General features: G+C 43.0%; 1 protein-coding gene across 1 annotated transcript in view; it reads left to right on the top strand.

Moving 5' to 3' along the window:
- LRWD1 (leucine rich repeats and WD repeat domain containing 1) overlaps window positions 1-22,424 on the top strand; it is a 117,685-nt gene that overhangs the window by 51,453 nt on the left and 43,808 nt on the right. Inside the window, exons 6-7 of the mRNA XM_030185862.1 lie at window positions 1,619-1,720; window positions 15,595-15,996. Coding sequence (XP_030041722.1) covers window positions 1,619-1,720; window positions 15,595-15,996 — 504 coding nt within the window. The remainder of the gene's footprint in view (window positions 1-1,618; window positions 1,721-15,594; window positions 15,997-22,424) is intronic.

The following is a 22,424-nucleotide window of genomic DNA, read 5'->3' as shown; positions in this document are numbered from 1 at the left end:
ACGGTGTGTGTGCAGGCCCATTTTTCCTGGAAGCAGAGGAACCCCTGAGTCAGAGACCTTGGACATCATTGATTTTATTTATTTACTAGACTTTGAGCCCGTAAAAACGGGCTATTATAGGAAGGGGGGGTTGAAAGGCCCGCCCCCACCACCGAGTTCGCCGCTGCCCCTCCCCCTCCGAGTTCGGGCCCCCCCCACCGAGCCGTCACCACCCACCTTCCACCCGGCCGGGCCCTCGCTCCGCTATTGAAACAGCGAGGGTCCGGGAACACAGCATTGAGCTCTGCTGAGCTGCCGACGTCGGCCTTCGTTCTTCTTCTCTGCCTGTCCCGCCCTCGTGTGACATAACGTCGTCAAGGGCGGGACAGAGGCAGAGAAGAAGAACGAAGGGCGATGTCGGCAGCTCAGCAGAGCTCAGTGCTGCGTTCCCGGACCCTCGCTGTTTCAATAGTGGAGCGAGGGCCCGACCGGGTAGAAGGTGGGTGGCGGCGGCGACTCGGGTGGGGGGAGCTTTAGACGGCGGTGTCCCTCCCTCAGCAATGCACAGTACAGACCCTCTGTGTTCCGCCCCCCGTCATCACGTATTGACGTGGGGGCGGGGCAGAGAAGGTCTCTACTGCGCATTTGCGAGTGAGTACGGTCACTCGCCGTTTATATGTTTGATTTTATTTTTAACACATTTATACCCCACATTTCCCTACTAGTTGCAGGCTCAATGTGGCTTACACAATACCATAGAGCAGGCTACGGTTTAGTAAAGTACAATTAAACAATGTAATAGTAAGATGGTAATCGTATTCCGACCCTCCACTTATACCTCATACGATCACTATACAACTTTGTATTTGTTATCCACCGACTAGGCAAATGCCTTTGATGGTACTATGTAAGCCACATTGAGCCTGTAAATAGGTGGGAAAATGTGGGGTACAAATAAAACAATAAAGATAATAAAAGATTGATAGGGTCCATTAACTTTGCTGTAACAAAGAACAAGTAAAATTACGTTGAGTCTGGAAGGTAAGCCTTCTTGAATAGGGTGGTCTTTAATAATTTCCTGAAATTTAGATGGTTCTGAGTTGATTTGCTTCACTATTGCATCAGTGCTTACTCCAGTGCCTTACGGTTTGACGCAACGGTCTTTTTTAAAACTCCTGATGCAGGCGGCCAGGCTGAAACACAACGTTGTTGAGTCATTTCTAAGGAAACATTAATGAACTGTGTTGATTTTATTATTAATTATTTGTTTGGTCCCAGTTCTTTGGACAAGCCTGGTTTACTTTTCCCACTTTTTTGCTGCCCTGTGGGATCTATTGAGTTCGCCACGTACGTGGATCCTCTTTAGTTTTGATTTTATCATTCAGGCTTTCTGTGCAGAGGGTTCCTGGGTGACACGGACCTTGACATATCAGAGTTTTTCATTGTTTACTCAGCCTAGTGAGTAAGGCCCCCCACCCGCACCCCCACCCCAAATGTTATTGAGGTATCAGGTGGGATTAAATTCATGTATCAAGGTTGGTCTGTCAAAAGAGAGGAAACAGAAGCAATCACTTCAAAAAGTCCAAATTAAGCAGTGGTCTGACTTTTTTTCATTTTTATCTTATTTTTACACATGCAGGTAAAGCAGATAGCAGAGGAACTGATTGCCTCCTTGCTGAGTCCTAAGGAAGAGGTGAAGGAAAAGGATGCTGCGGGTGGTGACAAAGTCCAGGCTCTTCCGGTCAGTGCTCCAAACACATACTTAATCCCTGTGCAAAAGACTGAGACCCCGATGCTCAGAAGCAAATGCGGGTGCTAGAGACCATTAGCGCTGGACTAGCGCCCCACATTTGCTGACAAGCGCGTGAACCAACTGTTTAGTATAGAGCTGTCTGGTTTTTACAGAGATCAGCCAGCTTTGTATATATATCTTATTCCCTTATCTATGATCTAGCAGGGCAAACAGCTAGCCTGTGTCTTCTTGGCCTTTTCAGGGAGAAGTTATCAGGTAGGCTATAAAACTGTCTGCCTGTTTCAAACAAGTTCTGGACATAATGCAGAGAAATTCTTTCAGTGAAGGACAAATATGAGTGGTAAATATTCAGGGTGATTTGAGGTTACAAAGGGCAAATGGTGAATAATGGAAAAATACCAAAGAAGCTGAGGTATGTTAAGGTGACCTTAGAGGTCAGGGTTGAAGAATACCAGATAAGAAAGAGAAAAAAATATATAAAAGGCATTAAGTAATCTGACAAGCAGGTTTTGTAGCAGATCAGATCTGAAAGCTTCCAGGGAAACACACAGAGAAACCACAAGAAAGACATTTTATTTTGCTTATGCTGAAATTTAGATTTATATAAATAAGAATTCAATTTTCTGGAACACTGGGATAAATAATTTTATTGTAATCGTTTATTTACTCTAATAAATTTTAGCATTATTATAAAAAAAGAAAAAAAATATGCTCTGGAGTGTGTTTCCTTTGCCGGAAGGGCTTTCTGACCCCTCCAAAGTGTCTAGTTCCCCTCAGAGGCAAGGGGGTGCTTTACACAACAAGCTTGCCTGCTCAGTGTAATAAGCATGCAAATGCATGCCGATGAGGTCATTCCCTATTCCTCCCCAGTGCACAGAGGATAGCATACCAAAAAGGGCACTCTTCCCACTGCAAGCTCCGCCCAGCATACAACTGGCATCTGTTGAACTGCTTGCAGCCAATCAGCTGCTTCCCAAATAGAACGGAGTGGAGCTGCAGCAGCCCTCGCATCTCTCATTGTCTGGTCTCAGTGCTTTTTTGCTCTCTGGTTGTCTAGACTAGTGTTCCCCAATACGTGGGAAGTGTACCCTTCAGGGGATACTTGGCAACTTTCTTCCCCCTTTTGTGCATCCTTCAGTTGCAGCAATTTGGAGCAGGCACAGAAGCTACAAAGGGCACATGCAGGGGGGGCTCTCTTTTGTGAGAAATCCTCAGGAGGTATGCAGCAAGAAGAAAACTAATCCCTCTCGCTCCCTCCCCCTTTTGTGCAGTTCTTCAGTGGTATAACTTGAATTTGGAACAGGCACAGAAACTAAATGGATCATGTTCAGAGGAGCTCTGTTGGTGCAATGTGCAGCAATCTGATTCTGACTCTCCACTGCTGGAAAGCCGAACCTGTCTCTTGCTACTTTTGAATCTGAGGCCGTGCAAGTTGGGTCAGGAGACCCCTTTTTTTTTTTTTTTTTTCATTTATAAATTTTTTATTGATCAATTTAACAACAGTCTGGAGCCTCAGACTCCCACAACATTCCAAATTACAAATATTCAAACATTTTATCCATTTTATTATAGCTGCAGCCTTGCTCCGTGGCCTACCACTGCTAGAGCTCTGCTATGTGCTGACCCACCACTAACAGAAACGCCTTCCCTTGGCCTCCTCTCAACCTTAGGCCATGGGAGTCAAGTCAGGAGGACCCCCATTATATCATGGCTGTAGCAATGCTCCTTGGCCTGCCAGTGGCCACTTTTAGGGCTCTGTGCCATAAAGCAGCACCTTCTCCTGGCCTCTTTTGAACCACTGGCTGTGCAGTCAGGTCAGGAGGCCCAATCCCAGCTGCAGCTGTGCTACAGTTTCTCAGCCCAGAATTTGCAACCTCTGCGCTGGGTAAGAGAATACAAAACTTTGCTGTGAGGTTGGGATGAGTGAGTACAGCAAGAAAACAGTGATGGTAGTGGGAAGAGGAAGGGGGTAGGGTACAGAGGGGAGATTTTGGGGTAACAAGAAGGGAAGGGACAGTTTTGGAAAAGAGAGCGGAATGGGTATGCATTTGTAAAACAAGACGGGGGCGAGAGAACAAAGTAAGGGTGTGGTGTGAAGGAATTTTGGGAAATGAGAACACAACAGAGAAGACATGATGGGGTAGACAGGTGTTGTTAGAGAGTTGAGTGGAACTGCTCAGCTCCTCTTGTTTCTTTGAGAATGTGAGTTGATATCCTGGGGCTTTTCAGTCTTTATTCCTGTGTCTCCTTCCACCTTCAGAGAAACGGCAAAAGGGGTATGGCCACACCATCTATAAGCTCCCACCGAGAAGTAATACGACAGAGCTGTCGAATGCCTCTAGTTATTGCCGTGGGGTTGAGAGGTAATATGTTGGGTCATCCTGTTTTTCTAAGGCTGGAAGTCTCCTGGGAGCTTGGCGGCCCCAACCTATAATCTCCCACTCAGTGGTGATATGATGGAGCTGCTGAAACTCTCTTGCTGTGTCTCTGGGGGATCGTCTTTGTTGTGATTAGAATATGTCGGTTTTTGGAATGTACATCTGCCAGAGCTGGTTTTAGACATAACTATGAAATATAACAAGTAATGCTAACTGTGCTAATTCCCAAATTTTCTAAGCACAGTGTGTTAAGAGGTAACAGGTCACACTTTGAGTTTTAAGTGGCTGTGGTTGCATTCTTTATATATTCTGAAGACAGTTTGCACTTCTGTGTCATTACTGTTTGCTGTTTTCGTTTGATATGTGCATAGAAAGGGGCCTTGGTTCACTGGGGCCTGTTTATGAGAGAAAAAAAAACCCCAAAACAAAAGTTCTTCCCAAAAGCGAAGAAGCTGTCATAGTGACCAATCTCGTTTCATCTTTGGGAAAATGAGAAAAGGAATCTAATTGGTCTCTGTGAGCAAGTTCTCTACTTTTATACAGATAATGAACCTCTTCTGGCAGGTGAAGATTGGCTGGTCATACATTTTTCCATGATGTGTCTAGCGTGGGACAAAGAACCCAGTCACCATTGACAAAAAGCACTTTTCTGTTCTTATTAATAGGCCCCTTTTGTAAGTCTCATTGTTCAATTTTACTCAGTCAAAGGGCCAAACAGTTTATATGAGAGTGAAATATAACAGATCATACCAACTATGTCTTGGTCTATATGCCATTTCCAATGACCTTTATTCGCTATGTATGTTTCCAGGATGTCAAAATTTCTTCTGATCAAGGTCTGGTGTACTCGATAGAAATTTGTTTGACTTTGCTGGAGGATGTGGTAACAGTGGTTTATTGTATCTGGGTTTAAAAAAAGTCCATAGTCTGCTATTGAAATGGACATGGGGAAGCAACTGCTTGACCCAGGATTGGTAGCATGGAATGTTGCTGCTTATTGGGTTTCTGCCAGGTACTTGTGACTTGGCTTGGCCACTGTTTGGTAAACAGGATACTGGGCTAGATGGACCATTGATCTGACCTAGTATGGCTACTCGTGTGACTACTCTTATGTTCTTATGTACTTGGCTTGAAGAATTTGGGAAACACTGGTATAGACCATTCTCCCCCCCAAACACAATCGCCTGTACTATAGCACAGTTTGTTCAGGAAGCCCTGTGTCACTGATCCGTTTTGTTCAGCAAGTTTCACAGTCTGGTACATTTTCTTCGGGGCATACTGCTCAGTCTCTTGCCAGATTTTTGCTGGTGTGCGGAGCTACAGAAGACATTCTCCCTTTCTTGGTTTTAGAGACATTTTGTCTGCATCTGGGCAGCTCCGCTGACACTGAGGCAAAAGAGTTTTAGAGCACAAAATGCTGATTTTTACTTCAGATATGACGGAGGGGAAGCACTGCTTATCATAAAGTAAATACTTTACCTCTGATTTCTAATTGCTTTGTATTTTAGCATTAGCTGCTGTCGTTGTGTTCCTGAGGGAGTTTAAGAAGTAAATTTCCATCTCCTGCAGTAACGCTGCAGAAATTGCAGCAGATTAATGCAGTAGCTTAGGTTTACGTGTCTATGTACTTTTAACAAGGCTATGTACTACTACTACTACTTAACATTTCTAGAGCGCTACTAGGGTTACGCAGCGCTGTACAATTTAACAAAGAGAGACAGTCCCTGCTCAAAGAGCTTACAATCTAATAGACAAGTGAACGGTCGGTCCGATAGGGGCAGTCAAATTGGGGCAGTCTGGATTCACTGAACGGTAAGGGTTAGGTGCTGAACGCAGCATTGACGAGATGGGCTTTAAGCAAAGACTTGAAGACGGGCAGGGAGGGGGCTTGGCGTAAGGGTTCAGGAAGGTTGTTCCAAGCATAGGGTGAGGCGAGGCAGAATGAGCGGAGCCTGGAGTTGGCGGTGGTGGAGAAGGGTACTGAGAGGAGGGATTTATCCTATGAACGGAGGTTACGGGCGGGAACGTAAGGGGAGATGAGGGTAGAAAGATAGTGAGGGGCAGCAGACTGAGTGCATTTGTAGGTAAGAAGGAGAAGCTTGAATTGAATGCGGTATCTGATCGGAAGCCAGTGAAGTGACCTGAGGAGAGGGGTGATATGAGTATATCGGTTCTGGCGGAATATGAGACATGCAGCATAGTTCTGAACAGACAAGGGGGGATAGATGGCTAAGTGGGAGGCCGGTGAGGAGTAAGTTGCAGTAGTCCAGGCGAGAGGTAATGATGGGTCTTTTCAGTCTCAGCTCGAGACATCAACTTTCTTTGGGAGAAACAAGGGTTTCCCTGTCTTAACTACAGCTTTTTTTGAAACCTGGATCCTGTTTTCTACAAAGGCTGGCAGTCGGTAGAGGATTTTCAGTCTGTTCCTGAGGTGCAATGGATCTTTACTTTTAGTCTCCTTGGCTCTAGCAAGAGTTGGAATTTTCAGCCCCTTCTGTTCAGGGGTGGGTTATAGTAACTAAAAATTTTTTTTGGTATTTTAGTGGACGTACACAATAACTACACTTATGCAGTTGTTTGCAGGGGTGCCAGAACATACCATGTATTTGATGATCATATTTGAAATAATAGGGGGGGGGGGGAGAAGGTTGTGGCCCACCCTCATTTGCTGTCTATGTGTGCTTTTTCTGGATTCAGCAAAACCTTCCTTGGAAGCTCCACATCTGTTTAGATTTCGTGTTGAATACGTCTGTATTTGGCCTTACCTACTTTTCTGCTGACATGGTGTCAAGGTTTTCTCTTCTGGACAGAAGAGCATTCTTTTAGACCACCCTTGAGACAATTCAGTTAACTATAAAATATACCTGTCTGAAGCCTAAAGTCCTTGCCTGGTCAGACGTGTTAACTAAATGGGTACAGTATGTGGGTATTGCTTTTTTTTGTCTTTTTTTAAATAGCATATAGACTAAAGAGAGTTGTGTCATTTCACACCACATACCTTTCTGCTTTGATGTATTGTATTTTTCTTTTCTATATTTATAAATCAGTTTCACAAGGAAACAAGAAATTTTCATTAATAGAATAGGAAAACAATCAAAAGTAACAAACATTTCCAAGCCCACATTTACGGGAGCAAAAACAAATCTTAAATTACTACTACTACTACTATTTAGCATTTCTATAGCGCTACAAGGCATACGCAGCGCTGCACAAACATAGAAGAAAGACAGTCCCTGCTCAAAGAGCTTACAATCTAGTAGACAAAAAATAAATAAAGTAAGCAAATCAAATCAATTAATGTGATCGGGAAGGAAGAGAGGAGGGTAGGTGGAGGCGAGTGGTTACGAGTCAAAAGCAATGTTAAAGAGGTGGGCTTTCAGTCTAGATTTAAAGGTGGCCAAGGATGGGGCAAGACGTAGGGGCTCAGGAAGTTTATTCCAGGTGTAGGGTGCAGCGAGACAGAAGGCGCGAGTCTGGAGTTGGCAGTAGTGGAGAAGGGAACAGATAAGAAGGATTTATCCATGGAGCGGAGTGCACGGGAAGGGGTGTAGGGAAGGACGAGTGTGGAGAGATACTGGGGAGCAGCAGAGTGAATACATTTATAGGTTAGTAGAAGAAGTTTGAACAGGATGCGAAAACGGATAGGGAGCCAGTGAAGGGTCTTGAGGAGAGGGGTAGTATGAGTAAAGCGACCCTGGCGGAAGATGAGACAAAATCAAGAAAATCAGTACTAAATACTAGTACAATGTAAATGCTGACTAAACAGTTATAAGTCATTCCCTACCTATCTATTCCCTACAGTAAATTCTTCATCACATAAAAACTTTTCCAACTGAACAGTCAGAAAATACATAATTTGCCCCTGGAACAACATCAAACACTTGCAAGGGAACTTAAAAGAAAAAAAAAAGGAGACACTGTTTCAGGTCAAGAAATTTGTTATGCCTTGCCTGAGTGGCCCTTGCCACATCAGGACAGATTCTAAATTTTTGACCACAAAATAATACATCTTTATTTTTAAAGTATGTATGTAATACCAAAAAATGTATCTTTCTCCGAGGACAAGCAGGCCACAGTTCTCATAATTGGGTAACACAATCCTGTGTTGCCCGGTCTGGAGCTTTTAATAAGCTTCAAAAGAGCTTTTGTGGAGTGCGAGGCACACTCCACTGTGCATGCGTGAATACCTTCCCGCCTACCTCGAGAGTGTGGTTACTGCAGTTGTTTTTCTACCGCGGTGAAGGTGGTCAACTTTGTCCTGCTCTTGACACTGCTCGGTCTGAAAAGCTTTTGAGTGTCTTTGACTTTTTTTTGTGCTATATTTTTGGTGTGCCTGTGTTCGGGTTCTCTCTTCTCTCTTCCTTTATTGTGTTTCGTATTTTTTTTCCCGCTTCTAGGTTTCCTTTATTTTTTCTGTTTCACTGGGCCGTTTTTGGGTCTTGACTTCGGCCATGTTCTTTCCTGGTTTTTTTTTTTTTTTTCTGGGTGCCTTTCCCCCTTTTTGGCACCAATACTTAATTTGATTTGGCTGTGGAAGTTTTCCCTTCCATGTCCACGCAGTCCGCACAGAGCTCTCAAAAATGGGACAAGTACTCTTTTATTAGTGACCCCACACAGGCCTTGTTTCGGCATAACCTAACGCCTGCCTCGGAGGTCAATTCAACAGAGCAACTCTAAATACTTGAGTAGTTGCTCACAATGCAGTAAATCATCAAAGTTACAATCCACAGTTACTGAAAATGAAACAATTTCTAGTGCAGAGCAGTACACCACCGAAAACGCATCAAAAGTCTCCACCTGCCTTGATGCCGACTGCTTTGCAGGGTTTCCGGGACCAACCAGCATTGGACCCGACCTCAAGGCAACACGAAGATTTGACGTTGTCCTTGTCCGCACCGAGGAGCCTCAGTGATCGACTTTGGGCGAAGGCCAAGAGGCATCGGCATTGATAGCCCTCGGCACAAGGTGCCAAGAGCTCTGGGATGTCAAAGGATTTGGCACCTGAGAAGCGATGGCACTGGGAGGACCGCTCCCCCTCCATTCAGCAGTTGCCGGTGTGTCAGTCTCCAAGCAGCCAAGACCAAGCTCCCATCTCGACCCCAGCAGTACTGCAACCTGTCTCTGAGCTGGCACCCCAGCCTTTCCCAGTGTGGGCCCTCAATGAGCACATCCAGGCCTTGCTCCGCAAGCTGCTGGATGGCTTATTGCAACGGTGTGCATTGGAATCAGGGGTAATTGCACCTACCCTACCTCCTTTTGCCGTCCCACTTGGCCTTTAGCCTGCAGTATAGCCTCCAACACCGGTGTGGTGTGTGGCGCTGAAGTTGACTGCCACCCAAGCCGGTACCCCCTTGACGTTGGTAGAGGAAGCTTTGCCGAAGTTGATCCAGGAGCCAACTCCTCGATGCCCTTCTCGAGGACATGGTTCCTCTAACTTGAGGCAGGTGTGGTGTCAGCCCTCCCATGAGGAAGTTTTGACCGACATCGATGAGGAGGAATCATGGTATTTTTCAGAGGATGAGTCCTATGGCATCCCCTCTGAACCCTCCCCTCCACTTGAAAGGAGAAAATCTCCCCCAGAGAGCCTTTCATTTCCCTCTTTTATGAAGGAAATGGCTGCTGTCATTCCATTTTCTTTGGAGGTAGAGGATGTGCCCAGGACCAAGATGCTCAAGGTCCTGGACTACGAGTTGCTTCCTAGGGAGGCTATGACTGTCCCTCTCCAAGAGGTACTGCAGGAGGTTCTCATCTGGTATTGGGAGCCCCCTCTGTCTTCCCCAGTACTGCCCAAGAAGATCGATACTATGTACCGGATACACAGCACACCTGGTTTTGATAAGCCCTAGTTGCCTCATCATTCCATGAAAGGTAGCCCCTTATAATCTCCGATTGGTGGGTTCGCCAAATAGTCTGTCTCAGATATGCCCTAAATTGGTGTCAGAAACCTGAGCATGTACTTACAGAGGGACTCTCAACCCTTCCGAAGACCCATGCGGCTGAGCCCATTCCCTTATCTCTTGTTTGTCCTGTTTGTCTGTCCTAATTAGATTGTAAGCTCTGTCGAGCAGGGACTGTCTCTTCATGTTCAAGTGTACAGCGCTGCATACATCTAGTAGCGCTATAGAAATGATAAGTAGTAGTAGTAGATTCTATTCCAGGTACTTCCTTGTGCAGAAGAAGACGGGGGGATACGTACCTAAGGGTGCTGAACAAATTCCTGGTCAGAGAAAAGTTCAGGATGGTTTCCCTGGGCACCCTTCTTCCCATGATATAGGAGAACAATTGGCTATGCTCTCTGGACTTAAAGGATGCATATACACACATCCTGATGCTTCCAGCCCACTGGAAGTATTTACAGCTTTGGCTGGGAACACATCACTTCCAGTACCATGTGTTGCCCTTTGGCCTCGCATCAGCTCCCTGAATCTTTACCAAATGTCTGGCAGTAGTCGCAGTGTTGCTACGCAGACTGAGAGCCCATGTATTCTCTTATCTCGACGATTGGCTGGTAAAAAGCAATTCGGAGGATGGTGCTTGGAAGACCATGCAGAGGACTATTTGGGTACTCGAGCTACTAGGATCTCTGGAAATGACTTGTTTGCGGATTAATACCTTTCAAATATTTGAACATCTGTATCATGTCACCCCTGTTTCTCCTTTCCTCCAAGGTATACATGTGCATGTTGGCAAGTTTCTCCTTGTATGGTTTGCAACGCGAATCTCGTACCATTTTTGTAGCTTTTCTTTGCACCGCTTCCAGTCTTTTTACATCTTTAGCAAGATGTGCCTCCAAAACTGAACACCATATTCCAAGTGGGGCCTCACCAACGACTTGCAGAGAGGCATCAACACCTCCTTTCTTCTGCTGGTTATACCCCTCTCTATGCAGCCAAGCATCCTTTGCCGCCGCCTTGTTTCATTGTTTCTTCACCTTCAGATTCTCAGACACCATCACCCCAAGGTCTGAGTCAAGCTTACTAATCTCTCCCCTTTTATCCGGTATCTCTCTTTTGGGTTTCTGCACCCAAGTGCATCACTGTGCATTTCTTGGCATTTTAACTAATCTAAATTCAGCACAATTGAACACTTAAATTAAGATAACTCTTTGTATGACTTCTTATACATAAAACACATAGATTTTGTCCCCTTCCATACTACTGAAAAAAAGGTGTGAGCAAATTTAAATAATTAAAATTTGTTAACAAAGACCTTTTCAATAGCATAAAAGATTGCTTGACATGCACTTTTTAATTAAATAAACATTGTAACCAAGATCAGCTAGATGCTTATCTAAATGGTATCTTCAACAAAGTCCAGGTAGTCCATATCAAAATAATTATATCTGAAAATCAAAGTTCTCCTCCACCATAGTATAAATGAAGATCACTTTTCAATTCTCCAATGTCTTGAACATACTAGATGATGGTAATGTAGACGATAAAAATGATATGTAACACGTCCCAGATGGAACCACAGTTATTCACTGACAGTAATCAAGATCAATATTTGTACATGTCCGTCCTTTGGTAACTGTAGGTGGTGTCAAATTACCAATCCAATCTGTTTACCAGTATTGGAGTAATTCCATGATGTTACTTTGTTACAGGATTTCTCAGTGCACAAGGGTGTATTTCCTTAAAAACCACAAGGGTGTTTCCTTAACTCATGCAGAGTTTTGCAAAATGCTTCTTCGGAAGGATACACTACAACATAAAAACAGCAACATGGCAAACACTCAGTATATTCTAAAGACAGTCCTACCGTATAGTAACTATTGCAACACAGTCAGTTTTAATAATATCTACCTGCCTTTTTGGCCAGCACTCCCAGAGGGAGCCCAAGTCCAGGAAGCAGTGCTTCCTAAATGGAAGGTGAAGTATTGGCCATCTTATCCGATATTTAAAGGCACACCATCCCCTCACACTATTAATGCCATTCAGTTACATGTTTATCCCACATTTTCTCACCTATTTGCAGGCTCAATGTGGCTTACAATAGTACCTTAAAGGCGTTCGCCAAGTCTGGTAGAGAAACAAATACAAGGTAATGTTGTGGTCGGATAAAGGTTCATGTGTTTCAGGTACAATGAGGATCGAAGAGAGGAAAGGTTATATAGTGTCCATTATGGTTTTGCTGTGTTGCAGAGTGTAGGCATTTATGTTGGGTAGGTATTTATTTCAGGATTTAAGTACATAAGTAGTGCCATACTGGGAAAGACCAAAGGTCCATCTAGCCCAGCATCCTGTCACCGACAGTGGCCAATCCAGGTCAAGGGCACCTGGCACGCTCCCCAAACGTAAAAACATTCCAGACAAGTTATACCTAAAAATGCGGAATTTTTCCAAGTCCATTTAATAGCGGTCTATGGACTTGTCCTTTAGGAATCTATCTAACCCCTTTTAAACTCCGTCAAGCTAACCGCCCGTACCACGTTCTCCGGCAACGAATTCCAGAGTCTAATTACACGTTGGGTGAAGAAAAATTTTCTCCGATTCGTTTTAAATTTACCACACTGTAGCTTCAACTCATGCCCTCTAGTCCTAGTATTTTTGGATAGCGTGAACAGTCGCTTCACATCCACCCGATCCATTCCACTCATTATTTTATACACTTCTATCATATCTCCCCTCAGCCGTCTCTTCTCCAAGCTGAAAAGCCCTAGCCTTCTCAGCCTCTCTTCGTAGGAAAGTCGTCCCATCCCCACTATCATTTTCGTCGCCCTTCGCTGTACCTTTTCCAATTCTACTATATCTTTTTTGAGATACGGAGACCAGTACTGAACACAATACTCCAGGTGCGGTCGCACCATGGAGCGATACAACGGCATTATAACATCCGCACACCTGGACTCCATACCCTTCCTAATAACACCCAACATTCTATTCGCTTTCCTAGCCGCAGCAGCACACTGAGCAGAAGGTTTCAGCGTATCATCGACGACGACACCCAGATCCCTTTCTTGATCCGTAACTCCTAACGCGGAACCTTGCAAGACGTAGCTATAATTCGGGTTCCTCTTACCCACATGCATCACTTTGCACTTGTCAACATTGAACTTCATCTGCCACTTGCACGCCCATTCTCCCAGTCTCGCAAGGTCCTCCTGTAATCGTTCACATTCCTCCTGCGACTTGACGACCCTGAATAATTTTGTGTCATCGGCGAATTTAATTACCTCACTAGTTATTCCCATCTCTAGGTCATTTATAAATACATTAAAAAGCAACGGACCCAGCACAGACCCCTGCGGGACCCCACTAACTACCCTCCTCCACTGAGAATACTGGCCACGCAATCCTACTCTCTGCTTCCTATCTTTCAACCAGTTCTTAATCCATAATAATACCCTACCTCCGATTCCATGACTCTGCAATTTCTTCAGGAGTCTTTCGTGCGGCACTTTGTCAAACGCCTTCTGAAAATCCAGATATACAATATCAACCGGCTCCCCATTGTCCACATGTTTGCTTACCCCCTCAAAAAAATGCATTAGATTGGTGAGGCAAGACTTCCCTTCACTAAATCCGTGCTGACTTTGTCTCATCAGTCCATGTTTTTGTATATGCTCTGCAATTTTATTCTTAATAATAGCCTCCACCATCTTGCCCGGCACCGATGTCAGACTCACTGGTCTATAATTTCCCGGATCTCCTCTGGAACCCTTCTTAAAAATCGGAGTAACATTGGCTACCCTCCAGTCTTCCGGTACTACACTCGATTTTAGGGACAGATTGCATATTTCTAACAGTAGCTCCGCAAGTTCATTTTTTAGTTCTATTAATACTCTGGGATGAATACCATCAGGTCCCGGTGATTTACTACTCTTCAGCTTGCTGAACTGACCCATTACATCCTCCAAGGTTACAGAGAATTTGTTTAGTTTCTCCGACTCCCCCGCTTCAAATATTCTTTCCGGCACCGGTGTCCCCCCCAAATCCTCCTCGGTGAAGACCGAAGCAAAGAATTCATTTAATTTCTCCGCTACGGCTTTGTCCTCCTTGATCGCCCCTTTAACACCATTTTCGTCCAGCGGCCCAACCGACTCTTTGGCCGGTTTCCTGCTTTTAATGTATCTAAAAAAATTTTTACTATGTATTTTTGCTTCCAACGCTAATTTCTTCTCAAAGTCCTTTTTTGCCCTCCTTATCTCCGCTTTGCATTTGGCTTGGCATTCCTTATGATCTATCCTGTTACTTTCAGTTGGTTCTCTTCTCCACTTTCTGAAGGATTGTTTTTGGCTCTAATGATTTCCTTTATCTTACTGTTTAGCCACGCCGGCTGACGTTTAGTCTTTTTTCCCTTTTTTCTAATACGTGGAATATATTTGTCCTGAACCTCCAGGATGGTGTTTTTAAACAGCATCCACGCCTGATGCAAGTTTTTTACTCTGCGAGCTGCTCCTTTCAGTCTTTTTTTCACCATTTTTCTCATTTTGTCGTAATCACCTTTTCTATAGTTAAACGCTAGCGTACTTGATTTCCTAGTTTCACTTCCTTCAATGCCAATATCAAAACCGATCATATTATGATCACTGTTATCAAGCGGCCCTCGTATCGTTACCCCCTGCACTAGATCATGAGCACCACTAAGGACTAAGTCTAGTATTTTTCCTTCTCTTGTCGGCTCCTGAACTAGCACTGTAGATCCCTGGATTATTTGTATTCAAATTTAAATCTTCAGCCAAATATAATATATTCAGGGCACTATTCAGGGCTGAATCGAATACGAATATTTGGTACAGCCCACTACCTAGTAAATTAAAATGTAGAAAGAAAATTTATTCATTATATATTACTTTGGCAACTTGTAAAAGTGTCATAAAAATAAAATAATCCTGACTGTGAATTGATGAAAGGCAAATCACAGAGGAGAGGGAGATGGTCGTAGAAAGCTCTTGATAGCCCTTTTGAGATTTTTTACTATTCTTTCACAAATGCAGCTTTCTTAGTCATCCTTCTAGGTTACCTTTCAGCATGTAGGTCTAACTGAATTACATTAGAATATAAGAATAGTCATACTGGGTCAGACCAATGGTCCATCTAGCCTAGTATCCTGCTTCCAGCAGTGGCCAATCCAGGTCACAAGTACCTGGCAGAAACCCAATTAGTAGTAACATTCCATGCTACCAATCCTGGGGCAAGCAGTGGCTTCCCCCATGTCTTTCTCAATGGCAGATTATTACACTCAACTGAATTTCAGAATGTCAAGCAGTTGGCTTATTAAACTGGGGGCATTCAGTCTACACCAGCATCATCCCAGAACTTCCAGCCCTGCATTTTTAGGAGTAATTTATTTAAAACACTTACTGCTTTGTGGTGATGGATTGTGAAGTTCAGTTGACATTTCTTCCCTGCTCACATCATTGTCTGGTGATGGTGTAGACATGCTCCATATCTTATCTTAGACTGATTCACAGAACCGTCCTGTTCTACCCTCAAAACCTTATTTGAAAAACAAAAAGGTTATTTTTTATTCTTTTTCTAGGTTTTAAGAAGCCCCAGCAAGAAAAAACAAATTTCTGGGATAGAGTTTTCAAAAGCATCCCCCAGCAAGAAGCCCCATCCCCATCACAGTCCTGTGCCAGTGTCTCCTGTTTCCAAGAGATCTGTCCATTTACGTAACCTCTCCAGGAGGTGTAACCAAGTGCCAGGAAGCTCAGAAGATTGTAACCAAAATGAAATGGCTGCAAGCATTCAGAACATACCCAGAAAAAGTGAGACACCCCAGCATCGTAAGCACAGCCAGCAAACAGCAAAAAGATCACGTCAAGGTTTGAGTGAGGAAGAGCCTCTTACGAAGACTGCAAGAGCTCTCCAAGCAGGGGGACAGCTGCACCATGGAAAGAAGGATCTTTCTACAGTGCCCAGAAAGAATGGCAAAAATAAGGTAATTTTATAGAAAGAGCTGTGAGGCAGTCAACACCTTTCGTATTCTTTTAGCTTGCAGATCAGGGTATCCACAGCCAGGAGTGGTGTTTAAGACAACATTTTATTGCATTGCATTGTTTTTAAATGTTATTGTTTTACTTGTAGTGTTTCTATGACCCCTGAGGCAGGCAGGTTGCTCCTCTGAAACACGGTCCCATCTTGGGTCCATTTTAGTGCCAATAAAACTTTCTATCCTGGACAGTCACCTGTGTGGGATCCTCTTTCATATACTCCCAGAGCTGGCACATCTGTTGTCTTCACTCACTATATTAAACTTGGGTTCAAAATAATTTATCTTTTTTTATTTTTATGTATGCACTTAAAAAAAATACTATAAAGTGTTTTAAATTATTTTAAATGTGCTCAGACCATACCGTTTACACCCCAAGAGGAATATGCGGTGGTGTCACAATGGAACCATCATTGCACATATGATGTTCCACCTCCTAATATTTGTGTATGTACATACAGCTGAGCCCAAGTAGATCTTAATCACCGGTGTATGCGTATATTTATAATACATACGTATAGGTCATAAACTATTCACATTAAATATTGCTAGACTTGAGCTCAAACCTCCACCCATAAATTATGGTGCTTTCCTTATTACCATCTAATACATGGATAATAAAACATACCATTCAACATTTGTTTGAACCTAAAGAAGGTAAATGTTAATTCATGACACCCTGATCTCACTTCCCCCACATATCTTACATAAACCAACCCACAATGCGATATACACCCATATTCACATAATTATTTCACTTCCCTTGAGGTATATTGTGCTCGTGCTTGTGCTTCATTAAAATCACATATCATTCATCCATTCCAATCTTGCCATCAAAATAACTGCTCCCTTTAACTCTGGCCGAGTTTCAAAAGTCTTCATCAGAAAGGGAAACTAAAAATAGGAAAACACTCTTTTACAAACATACCACACTTACAGGGTGAAGTATACACTCACAATGCTTCAGACAAACTCAATATATTAAAACAAAATAACTCACAATACTAATCTTTTAAACCAATTTGCAGGCATCATAAATCCCCCGGGTGAGATCGCCTCTGGAATCCTTCCTCACTCCACGGAGAGCGTCTGAAGTCACGCTCCCATGCTCCATAAGTACCTGAATTAATGAAGCTCTGGCCTTAACATTTACCAGCTGGAAACAGCTTCCCTTAAAGTAACAGCAACTTTCTTAAAACTTTCTTAAACCCTCCAGAGCCTTCAGCCCTTAAACGTGAATACCAAAGCACAGAAACAATTGTTAAACCACAGGGGGTCAAATTAACACCAGTCAAAGCCACTCCACCTCCCTGTTCAATCCCAAAGGATGAACAGTGTTCCAGGAGAATATTAGACGCTGCTCCTTTTGGGCTAGAATTTCACTTAAATTGCCCCCTCTGGTCAATTCAATATGAAGCAGCACTGTATAACGTAAATCCTGAATGTGATGATTATACATCTGTTGTCTTCTCTACTTTTTGTTGCTTTTGGATTTTCATACAGGTGTTATCCTGTTGTTGTTCACGCTAAGGTAACCAAAGCATGCAAATGAACTTTTTCTTTGACTGAATGTTTGCAAATGTAGTTCAAGAATATCCATAATGGTTACCCTGAACACAAGGTCTGTTTGCAGCATTTGCAGACCATATTGAACGTACTGCTGTAGAAAGGATTTCAATTTCTATTTACAGTGGAGCTCATTTCAGTACTAAATTAATGCAGATAATTCAGGAGACCATTTTCAGAGCAGCCCACCCAGCTGCAGAGTTCTCCACATGTACTTTTAGCCTGGGTGAGTGTGCAGAGTTTTCCCTTTCACCTGGGTAAATGGCTTTTGGAAGTTTAGTTTTCTGAGGTGTTAATTTGAACAACCAAAATCAGTAAGGTCCCCATTTCTGTTCGTGCTGGTGGTGTTAATATTTAAGGTTTATTTTTTAAAGTGCCTGTTTGGTTGGGGTTATCCTGACTAAGAATACCCCACTTGCTGCACAGAGAGCTTTGGTACAAATGGCAGCTTTTTCTGAAGTACTACCTACTTTTGGAAAGGGAGAGAAAAGTTTACAAAATACCGAGAATTTCAATAGATGATTTAAAGCCTGGTGTCATCAAGAAAGTTTTAGGTACATAGGAGGATGGGGCAATACGTGGAAAAACAAAAGACTATATTGTAACGATGGACTGCATCTCACTGTGGCAGGAAAAAAAATCCGTGGAGAGAAATTCAGACAATATGTATCTAGGTGTTTAAACTAGGAGGTGGGGGTGGCATATGGAGGCAGGTCAATTCTAGGGGTCACCCCCAGATAAAGACAAGAGGTGACATTAGTTGTTTTCATTGTTTTCTTTACTGTCTTAGCAAATCACTTCTTACCAACACAGCAGGAAGAGAGACTAAAGAAGAAATTTAACAAAAGATGAGACTGCCACTGAAATGTAGATGGAAAGTGATGACCACAAATGCTCGCAGTCTAAGCAACAAAGTTCATGATCTGCAAGCCCTGATGTTAGAGGCAGACTTAGACATTGTTTCTGTCACAGAGACATGGTTCAATGATTCCCATAAATGGGATGTGAACATCTGTTTAAGAATGATAGAGATGGTCATAAAGGTGGAGGAGTATCTCTCTATGTGAGAAATGATATCTCAGCAACTGAAATGCCAGGGGCCCAGGGAAGAAGCGATATGGATCACCTTGAAAAGAAATGTTGGAACCTCTGTCCATGTGGGTGTTGTCTACAGACTTCCGACACAATTGGAGAAACTAGATAAAGGTCTGGTCACAAATATTCAGAAGTTGGGCAAGAAAAGAGGTGCCGTTGCAGGGAGATTTCAACCTGCTGGATGCAGCTTAGAAAGTTCCATCTGGGGAATTGGAAAGAAGTAGAGAGATCGTGGATGCTTTTCAAAGTGCTCTTCTCATACAAATGATGACACAACCCACGAGGGGAGAAGCGACGCTGGATCTGGTGTTCACAAATGGGGAAAGTGTGTCTAATGTCTGAGTGGGTGCCCACTTGGGCAGCAGTGATCATCAAACGCTTTGGTTTGATATAAAAGCTAAAGTGGAGGGCAGCCACTCAAACTCAAAGTCCTGGATTTCAAATATGCTGACTTCAGCAAAATGAGGGAATACCTGAAGAAAGAGCTGATGGACTGGGAGGACATATGAGAAGTGGAAAGGCAGTGGTCTAGGTTGAGAGGAGCTATAAATATAGCTACTAACCTTTATGTAAGGACAGTAAATAAAAAGAGGAAAAGGAAACCGATATGGTTCTCCAAGCAAGTGGCTGAGAAAATAGATTAAAGAGTTGGCGTTCATGAAATACAGAAAAACTCAAGAAGAACAAAGAGAGGAATACTGGATGAAATTGAAAGAAGCCAAGAGAGAGAATGTCTGGCGGAAGTACAAATGGCTAGAAATATAAGGAGTGATGACAAGAAGTTTTTCTGGTATGTTAGTGAAAGGAGGAAGACTTAAAATGGAATTGTGCGACTGAAAGATGCTGTGAGCTGCTATATGGAGAATGATAAGGGAAAAGCAAACTTGATAAATACTTCTGTGTTCACGGAAGAAAATCCTGGAGAAGGACGATGATTGACTGGCAAAGGTACATATGAGAATGGAATGGATACAGCACAAAAACCAACATGGATTTAGTGAAGGGAAATCTTGCCTCACTTGCCTACATTGCTTTGAAGGGGTGAACAAACATGTGGATAAAGGTGAGCCGATTGATATTGGGTATATGGATTTTCAAAAGGCATTTGACAAAGTACCTCATGATAGACTCCAGAGGAAGTTGGAGAGTCATGGAATAGGAGGTAGTGTTTTATTGTGGATTTAAAAACTGGTTAAAAGATAGAAAACAGAGAGTAAGGTTAAATGGTCAGTATGCTCAATGGGGAAGGGTAAATAGTGGGGTTCCTCAGGGGTCTGTGCTGGGACCACTGCTTTTTAACATATTTATAAATGATCTAGGGATGGAAATAACTAGTGAAGTAATTAAATTTGCTGACAACACAAAGTCATTAAAAGTTGTTAAATCGCAAGAGGATTGTGAAAAATTACAAGAGAATCTTATGAGACTGGGAGACTGGGCTTCCAAATGGCAGATGACGTTTAATGGCAAGTACAAAGTGATGCATGTGGGAAAGAGGAACCCAAACTATAGCTACGTAATGCATTAGAAGTCACCGACCTGGAAAGGGATCTAGGCGTCATCATTGATACGATGAAACCCTCTGCTCAGTGTGCGGCGGCGGCCAAGAAAGCAAATAGAATGTTATATATAATTAGGAAAAGAATGGAAAACTAAAAATGAGGACATTATAATGCCTTTGTATCGCTCTATGGTGTGACCGCACCTCTAACATTGTATGCAATTCTGGTCATCGCATCTCAAAAAAGATATACTGGAATTAGAAAAAGTACAGAGAAGAGCGACAAAGATGATAAAGGGGATGGGGATGGGACGACTTTCCTATGAGGAAAGGCTAAAGTGGCTAGGGCTCTTCAGCTTGGAGAAAAGACGGCTGAGGGCAGTTATGATAGAGGTCTATAAAATAATGAGTGGAGTGTAATGGGTAGACGTGAATCACTTGTTTACTCTTTCCAAAACTACTGGGACTAGGGGGCTTGCAATGAAGCTACAAAGTAGTAAATTTAAAACAAATCGGAGAACATTTTTCTTTACTCAACATGTAATTGAACTCTAGAATTCATTGCCAGAGAATATAGTAAAATCGGTTAGCTTAGTGGGGTTTTAAAAAGGTTTGGATAGCTTCCTAAAAGAAAAGTCCATAAGCCATTATTAAAATGGACTTGGGGAAAATCCATTGCTTTTTTTTTTCTACGATAGGCAGAATAAAATGTTTTGCACTGTTTTTGAGATCTTGCCAGGTACTTGTGACCTGAATTGGCCACTGTTGGAAACAGGATGCTGGGCTTAATGGACCTTCGATCTGTTCCAGTGTAGCAATACTTATATACTTATGTTCACAGAAGAAAGTGTTTATAAATAACTTGAAAATTTGAAGTTGGACAAAGCCATGGGAATGGACAGGATCCATCTCAGGATATTTAGGGAGCTCAGAGAGGTTCTGGCGAATCCTCTTAAAGATTTGTTTACTAAATCCTTGGAGACGGGGGGCAGTTCCTTGGGATTGGAAAAGAGCGGATGTGGTCCCTCTTCACAAAAGTGGTGACGGAGAAGAGGCTGGAAACTACAGGCCTGTAAGCCTCACTTCAGTTATTGGAAAAGTAATGGAAGGGATGCTGAAGGGATAGGACAGTGAATTTCCTGGTAGCCAATAGGTTTCAAGATCCGAGACAACATGGTTTTACCAAAGGTAAATCTTGCCAAACGAATCTGATTGAAGTCTTTGACTGGGTGACTAGAGAATTGTTTTGCGGATGTACATTAGATGTAATCTACTTAGATTTCAGCAAAGCCTTTGACACAGTTCCTCATAGGAGGCTGTTGAATAAACTTGACAGGATGAAGTTAGGACCCAAAGTGGTGAACTGGATTAGGAGCTGGTTGAAGGACAGATGCCAGAGGATGATGGTTAATGGAATTCACTTGGAGTAAGGAAAGATGAGTTGTGGAGTACCTCAAGGATTGGTGCTGGGGCCAATTCTATTTAATATATTTGTGAGTAACATTGCTGAAGGTTTAGAAGGTAACGTCTGCCTTTTTGCAGATGATATCAAGATTTACGACTGAGTAGACACTCCGGAAGGAGTGGAAAACATGAAAAAGGATCTGCAGAAGTTAGAAGAATGGTCTAATATTTGGCAAAGTTCAATGCAAAGAAATGGAAAGTGATGTACTTAGGGAGTAGAAATCCAAGGGAGACATATGTGCTAGGCGGTGAGAGGCTGATATGCACAGACAGGGAGAGGGATCTTAGACTGATAACATCTGAGGATCTGAAGGCGATGAAACAGTGTGACAAAGTGGTGGCCATAGCCAGAAGGATGCTAGGCTGTATAGAGAGAGGTGTAAGCATCAGAGGATAGGAGGTGTTGATGCCCCTATACAAGTCGTTGGTGAAGCCCCACCTGGAGTATTGTGTGTGAAGCCCCACCTGGAGTATTGTATTCAGTTTTTGAGGCCATATCTTGCTAAAGATGTAAGAAAGAAGAAGGTGACAAGAATGATATGGGGCTTGCGCCAAAAGACGTATGGGAAGAGACCTGAATACCGAGAGGAGGGACAGGGGAGATATGATACAAATATTTAAATACTTGAAAGATATTAATATAGAAACAAATATTTTCCAGAGAAGGGAAACTGGTAAAACTAGAGGACACGAATTGAGGTTGTGGGTTGGTAGACTTAGGAGTAATGTCAAAACATTCTTTTTCACAGAG

The sequence above is a fragment of the Microcaecilia unicolor genome, chromosome 13 (assembly GCF_901765095.1).
Source record: "Microcaecilia unicolor chromosome 13, aMicUni1.1, whole genome shotgun sequence".
Lineage (NCBI taxonomy): Eukaryota > Metazoa > Chordata > Amphibia > Gymnophiona > Siphonopidae > Microcaecilia > Microcaecilia unicolor.
The sequence above is the reverse complement of the archived record's forward strand: the minus strand, read 5'-3'. Positions and strand labels throughout refer to the sequence as shown.